Below are 7714 nucleotides of genomic sequence, written 5' to 3'. Positions count from 1 at the left end.
GAGAAATATGGTTGCCTATGTAACGAAGAAGGTAAGAAGACGGAATGTCAACGGGCTTGCATCCCAAATGCAAAATTATAAACAATCATTCGCAACATAAGACAGCCACCAAAGAAAATACGGAATCCACGGCAAGAGAAGTGAGTTAGCAGTGATTTTGAACGGATTTTCCAGTTAAATGTTGCAGCCGAGTACATTGCATATGATGCAGCATTCAATATCAAACAAGTAGCTCGACAACCCAAAGACAGGTCGCGTTGCGAAAAGTGATGCAGATGTAAAACTGGGATCAGCACTATATCTGTTCCATGAATTGTGTTGAAGTGGCTTCCGTGCAGCGAAAAAAAAAGGGCTCCAAATATAGAATCATTCCACATTTGGATGTCATTCTGCCCACCATGTATGTACTGTCTCTCGGAAAGAGGATCTTACCCAAGCTCATCCCCATGCACTATCAACGTAACTCCATGCATTTACCATGACTAATTCAACTAACCTGCAGATGAATACTCAGGCGCAGTTTAGCATGGTCAATGCACCTGCCATACACATCTTTGTCACTATCAGATGAAACCTGAGAACCCGAAGGAAATCCACGCAGACACAAACAGACAGACAAGGACCCAAGACTGGAATTGATTCTGGCGCCCTGCTGCTATGAATCAACAGAGCTAACCAATATGCCGCCGTGATCCTTGGCTGAATCCGCAACTGCAGGGACCAGGCGAGATGATTCTGGCATATATGCTCTCGCCATGTAATTATATGTAGGAATTATCTGGCTATTCATATCTCGCTGAGCGAGAAATTGGAGGTGTCATTTCAGGCGACTGCAGTGTTAATGACAGTTAAGATTGCAAGACTTTGCAAGACGTTAATGAAAAAAATCTACCATTGTCACAAGGGTCATAGAATATATCTTATCGCAATAATGGACAAGTGACAGACGTGTTATATTTTGAATGCAGGGTAATCTGTCATGTTAGAACCTCTTATTGAAGTTCTGTTTTACTTTGTTGTTCAAATATTTTTGAAATTAGAATAAATGGATATTTAACCCCGTTCTTTAACTCCTCCCTGAATTTCCTCTGTGTTAGTGCATAAATGCAGGTGTTGGTGCATGAACTCAGAAGCTGCAACATGTATCCACATTGCTGAGCGATATATACTGGATTAGTAAAGCTTTTGTCTGTGTAATTGTAGTTTACACTTCTCCAGGTTAACAAGTGCACAATGTATGGAATCCACAATAGTATAAAATTGGCAGACAAAGCAAAAAGTAATATAATGGATTTCCTTCGGCTCTCCACTTCTGGGTCAATATGATTCTCTGATTTACTTTGTTCCCTGAGGCTCCTCCGCAGCTTAGTGGCATTTATAATATTCCTAGCAGTCAGAGTGTTGAAAACCAAAATCAGAGCAAATGGAAGCAATGGTGTTAGTACAATGTCAATCCGCTCATACACTAAATAAAATGTTGAGGTATGATAGAGATCTTTCTCAATGCAAAACCATGGTACATTGTCAATAATGATTGAAGGGCTAAAGATAAGGTACCAGGGAATGCATCTCACGCAGCTGATAATGGTCACTGTTATGACAACCACAACCGCAGTTCTCTTGGTGCAATATCGTAGTTTCAGTGTCTGGCAAGAAATGGCTACAAACCGATCAAAGGTAAAAACCACTGTGAACCAAACGGAACAATTTGTTGCTGAAAGAAATAAAGCTGCTTTCAGCGCACACACTGGAGTAATAGATAAAAAATTGACAGGGAAATACATAGTATTAAGTCGATTCAATATAACATCGGTGATGACGAGTAGTAGATCTGTTGAAGTCATTGCCATTAGGTACTGAGTGATACATTTGGAGAGGCCACATTTCCCTCGTTTCAGGATCACAATTGCCACCGCGTTAACTGTAACAGATAGAATTAAACATCAACAATTTAGTGGACAAATTCACAGGTAAATATTTTATCGTTTGAATAAGAGTCAATGTAAAAAATGCAAATGACATTCACTGCAGCAAATTGATTGCCTTTCTATAGAAGAATACGATGATTTGATTTGGTTTATTGTCACATGCATTGGGATGGAGTGAAAATTGTTTCTTGTGCATTTTACAGACAAGATTAAGCACGGAGTGAAAATCAAAACGTTAGGGTGTGGAATATAGTTTTTCAGTTGCACGTGTGGTGAAGAGAAGATCAATTGAATTTATGATAGGGCTATTTAATCTCTAAAGAAAGTGTTCTTGAGTCGGTTGGTACGTGTTTTCAGATGTGTGTTTGTTATTTTCCCGAATGAAGAATGTGGAAGGTAGTATCCCCGCAATGTCCGAGGTCCTTGATGATGCTGACTGCTTTCCAGAGGAAGTAGAATGAGTAAACGAAGTCAGTGGATGGGAGGCTGGTTGGCCTGATCGACTGGGCTATGCTCGCAACCCTCTGTCGTTCCTTGCGGTCTTGATCAGAGCAGCAACCATATAAGCTGTTCTAACCATGTGACATCCGGGACTCTGCTTTCTATGGTGAATCTGTAAATATTGGGAAGTGGACAGGTCCGATTTCCTTTGCCTTGTGAGAAAGTAGAAATGTTGGTGGGCTTTCTTAACTAAAACATCGTCTTGCAGGGGCCAGAGCAGATTGTTGGTGATCTGGACACCAAGAAACGTGAAGTTCTGAACCATCTCCACTTCATCACTGTCGATGTAGGGAGATGCAGATCCCCCACTGAGCTTCTTGAAGCCAATGGCTATCTCCTTCGTTTTACTGACATAGAGATTTGTGTCATTGCACCATTTGAGCTGAATCTCTATCTTTTTTCGCATCCTGCGTGACCTCATTGATTGAGATTCGACCACTACAGTGATATCATCAGAAAACTTCAAAAATGCAATTGAAATGGATTTTTGCCCCACGGTCATATTAATTAAACAAAATAGCAAAGAGTACAAAACTTCAATGAATTGAACATAAGAAAAAAACACTATTAATGGTTGTTAATAGTGAATCGAAAAAAAGTCACAACGATCTGTAATGGCAAGGGTTATTTTGTTTGACTATGTTTTTGCTGAATATTTGGCAACGTCGTGGTCATACTTCTAAATCTCAAAGTGTGAAAAGAACAGCAGTAACCCAGACATGCGTCAAATGGAACCGGATCTAATCTTGAGGAATGATAGCTTGACATAAATAAGAATTCTGGTTCTGTATGCCCGCAGAAGGAGGAAACGGTCACTTTCACCAGAACCGGCAGTCTTAAGCAAATGATGTGCGTAAGTTAACTATATAGACAAGTGTAAATGGACAACCAGCAGAACCGGATGAATGGAGCAAAATAAGAAAGTGGGGAAACAATTGGCGCTCGGTCCGTTTGCTTGCGCTGACAGTTAATAAAATCTTGTCTGATCTAATCGTGGCCGAAAGTGGGCTTCGCCTTTTGACGCCCCCCCCACCACTCCCCTCACCAACGCCACCCCCCCCCCCCTTCCCACCACCCCAGCCCCGCCTCCACTGAGTCTCGACTCCAGTATGAATCGAAAATCTTTTTCAATAGGCTTTTGTTACATTCAGTTATGCTCTTCGGCAAAGAATTGAAACGTACAGATCCGCCCCACCCCCTCCCCCCCGCCCCCCACCCCACTGCATTAACCTATTAACCTTCCTCTTCAATTGTCAGTGGATTAAATTTAAAAGGGGCAAGATAATGTACGTTGGAATTAGATTGGTTTATGTTCGGCATTATTATTAAAGGACAGGGCATAGTTGATTATTTATGATGCGGAAGGTAATCTGGAATTTGAACTATGAGAGCGTATGATACTCTCATAGTTCATTTGTCAGCGAAACTAATTCCTGCTCTCAGCATGGAAACTGATGATAGCTTGCAAAAGCAGTAAATTTTGAGCTTTTTAACTGCAAGGCTGCACAACATTATGCCACGCAGGCTATCAGAACGTGTTCGGAGAAACAATTGAGTTCGACTCTGATATACAGAGAATACTTTCAAAGTGTAAATATGGCACAGGCAGGGAATTATCTTAACTAGGCTGGAGGAATATGACAAAAGAAACAGAAGACACAAACTGAGAGAGAAAACTTGGAAAAGCAGGACACATGGATCTCAATGTGCAAGAATAACTGATTCCACTTGGAAAATACATTCTGAAAAATTATGAAATGTTTTGTGCGTTTGTGAAACAGACTGAGAATATACTTTGATGCACCTACCTATATTTCTGAATGTGGGAGCTCTAGTTAAGAATGTGCTAAACAATGCACTTAAGCTTCATAAATGGAGACAGAAAAGAAACACAAGGATGTGTTAGGGACCCTTTCTAAATAATACTTAGACATGAGCTGGAGGACTCTTTGACATTCCGAAAATTGCTTAAGAATTGACATTCAAGGAAAGGGTGAAGATGAGGGGCGTTGGAGCTTCATCAGGACCAAAGGACATAATTTTCGTTGCGTGCCTGGAAATGTTGGCACTGCTTCATGATGGATGGAAAAGCTAAAGTGGGAATAACTCTTTAAAATCACAGCATGCTTCGATATTTAATTTGGCTGGCTCGAGGGTCAGTAAACAAATGCCGTTGTTGATTAGAACAGACAGACACTGAACAACGACAAAAATTAAACGTGTCTGTTTCAATTTATATCGCGCTTTGTTTTGGTATCAAACATTTGCATGATTTGGGGAACGAAACAGGTTCTGCCGTAACTTTCTGAAAGTGAACTGAATCTCCACTTAAAAAAGGAAAACGTTCAGGTGACGGGAAAAACCAGGAGCATGGAATTATGTTTTAACGTCTATCCGACGATGTATTTCATTCGCTTCTTTATGATTTCATGGAATCAACAGTTGCCATCATTTAAAAAGGCAACGCACTGAGGTGTCCAATTTTGCATGATAGATTCAGGAGCCTTCTTTTAAAAAATAGAAGGTCAGCTAGTTGGGTGACTTATAGAATCCCTACAATGCAGAAGGAAGCCATTCGGCGCATCGAATCTACACCACCAACAGTCTCCCCCTCACATCCCCCTCCGCCACCGAACCCCAACTCCACCCCCGGCCCGCCGAGCCGTATTCCCATAACTCCACAACTTTACCCCGCTAATCCCTCGAACCAGCACCCTATGGGACACCAAAGGGCAATTTAGTATTACCAATTAACCTAACCCGCACATCTCTGGACTATGTGTGGAAACCCACGCAGGCACAATGTGCAAATTTCAGACAGTGACCCAAGCCGGGAATCGGACCCAGATCTCTGAAGCTGCAACACAGCCCTGTTAAACACTGTGCCAGCGTGCCGACTCTTAATTAGCATCGGAACTTGTCTAGTAATCGATTCTGTTAAGTACGCAGACAACAAACAGCAACAAAGCAGTCGGTTCATCTTATTTACTCTGATAATTAAATAACGACGGTAAAACGCATTAATTATCAGCTTGGCTGTGGTGCGCATGTGTCGACATCGAATAGGAAAAAGGATATTATTTTTCAAAATGCTTTATTCAGTAAAGATATAACAATAACGATAATTGTTCTTTGTGAACTCAGTTTATTCTCTAAATCCCACCTAGTAATACCAAGTCTTAATTAAAGCTGGTGAATTTTGGTAAAATAGAAACCTGAACATTTTTAGTTAAATAAACATTTTCACGACCACAAGACATGACGACATTTTTCACCACCAATGGAGCATTGCCACTGTTGTATGTTACGAAATGCATCAGCTGATTTGCACAGAACAAGCTCTTGCAAACATCAATATTAAAATGTCAATATAATATATACGCTTCTAATATTAATTGGGTGTAGGTTTCGGCCTCCGCATCCAGGCTAACGCTATTTATTTCTATGAAATATTGGAATAAGATACGAAAGCAAATTGGCAAAGTAGAAGGGGCTGAATTTGCCGAAATCGAAATTTTGTGTAACCTGCCTCCACACTGCAATATTCCACGGTTCCTTCCTTCTGTGACCGAAATCTTCAGTCAGATTTAAGGATATAAAGTTTTCACACAGAGACGGTAGTGTGACTAGCTGAGGTACAGTTGACTCATTTAATATTAAAGCTTGCATCATGAAATAGTTGACAAATGAACGAAATTCAAGTAATAATTCAGCGAGACTCTCAATCGTGTTCAAAATAAGAGGTGTGTTGTCAATTATCCGTTCTCCAGTGTTGAAATGTGGAGAACGTTTTCAAAGTGCATTGCAGTTGACTACAGGCTTACCTTTAGTTGACGTGTGGGTATTAGTTATTATCTTGAGTGTTTATATACTATAACCTGCTTTATAGAGCCCACTGAATCTTTCTGCCGTTTTACGCTATATGGGGAGCACGGTGGCACTATGGTTCACACTGCTGCCTCACAGCGCCAGGGATCCGGTATTAAACCCAGCCCCTGGTCACTGCCTGTGTGGAGTTTACACGTTCTTTCCTTGTCTGCGTGGGGTTCCTCTGGGTGCTCCAGTTTCCTCCCCCAAACCAAAGAATGCGAATCAATTCGATTAGCCATGCTACATTGGATTAGCTGAGTAAATATGTGGGGTTACGAGAATAGGGCCTGGGTGAGATTGCCTTCGGAGTAGCGTCAATGGGCCGAATGTCCTCCTTCTGTACTTTAGGGATTATATGATTCTATGCTTCTATGTTTCTATATATACTTGAGCACCCTTATTTACTCAATTTACTATAGACAAGCCTTTCCTCTACTTAAAAAAAATACATGTTTTCTGTGGTGTTAAGTGGTGAGGAGAGAACCATCAAAAAATAGCGCAACATGGGTAGTTTCGTGTCAGTTGTCCCTTGCAAACAATACTTGCCATTTATTCGCATTCGCAACAACGGTCGTAAATATCTGCCCATATGGCAGGGGAATTAAATCATCCACCGATATTTAGGTACTTATTCTCGCATTTGCTCTTTAGGTGAAAGTGGATAAGAAACAATGAAGCGGAAGGTTCTCACAAAATTGACTCTGTTGAGCACTGAAGAAAATAAAAGCCTTGTAAATAATCCTCCTACAGCCAACAGTAACATTACTCCTGGTTTGAACGGTAGCACGGAATTACATCTTTATCACTCAGAGGAAAAAAACAGAAATATGTTGAAGTACAAGGCAGGGAGCAAGCGTAAATAAGAAATCAACATTAGTTAACAACATTCAGACTGGATGCAAAGCCTTACCAATAATGCCAACGGCTGCGAGAAGAGGGTAGTAGATGCTTTCTATCTGATATATCACTGAGTATTCCATTATCTCTGAGGTAAGGATAATGGTGGCTGCAACTGATTATATATCATTGCGTGTTTGAATGAGCCAATAGTAAAATGAGAGAGATCGCCCCGTTGAGAGAATCTCACTGGTTACATCATTTTAAAGGATTTGTTACAGTGATTTAACAAACAGCCTAGGGAGAAAAAACAAAGTTAACGATCATGATGTTGTTTCACAATTGTTTAAAGAAAGAAAATGCATGTGTTGGTAGCAACACAGCCATTGCGAGAGGTGTACCATTGAGTAAATAGAAAGAGGATTAAGAACCTACTCAATGAAACAACACTCTACATTGATATTTGAACAATTAGTAGTTCATTCATAGTTTGGGCTTTTGAAATAAATTGGAATCTTATATTTAACATCATTCTGACATGAGGATCTATCGTAGTTCCTTTACCATTTCAGGGCAAC

General features: G+C 40.6%; 1 protein-coding gene across 1 annotated transcript; it reads right to left on the bottom strand.

The window, feature by feature from the left end:
* Positions 1-992: 992 nt before the first annotated feature.
* LOC145351400 (putative G-protein coupled receptor 139) lies at positions 993-7279 on the bottom strand. The gene is made up of 2 exons (XM_080201007.1): positions 7210-7279; positions 993-1921 (listed from the first exon to the last, which is right to left on the bottom strand). The coding sequence occupies exons 1-2, from the start codon at positions 7277-7279 to the stop codon at positions 993-995; spliced, it is 999 nt and encodes a 332-aa protein (XP_080057133.1).
* Positions 7280-7714: the final 435 nt, after the last annotated feature.

The sequence above is a fragment of the Carcharhinus amblyrhynchos genome, chromosome 13 (genome assembly GCF_965287045.1).
Source record: "Carcharhinus amblyrhynchos chromosome 13, sCarAmb.v2.hapA, whole genome shotgun sequence".
Taxonomy (NCBI): Eukaryota; Metazoa; Chordata; class Chondrichthyes; order Carcharhiniformes; family Carcharhinidae; genus Carcharhinus; species Carcharhinus amblyrhynchos.
This window is presented reverse-complemented; position numbering and strand designations above follow the sequence as displayed.

What these genes read in the sequence shown, in the direction of transcription:
- LOC145351400 (XM_080201007.1), bottom strand. Translation starts at nt 7,279, where the DNA reads ATGGAATACTCAGTGATATATCAGATAGAAAGCATCTACTACCCTCTT. An exon ending in CGCAGCCGTTGGCATTATTG is followed by an intron (nt 1,922 to 7,209) that starts GTAAGGCTTTGC and finishes TATCTGTTACAG; the next exon opens with TTAACGCGGTGGCAATTGTG.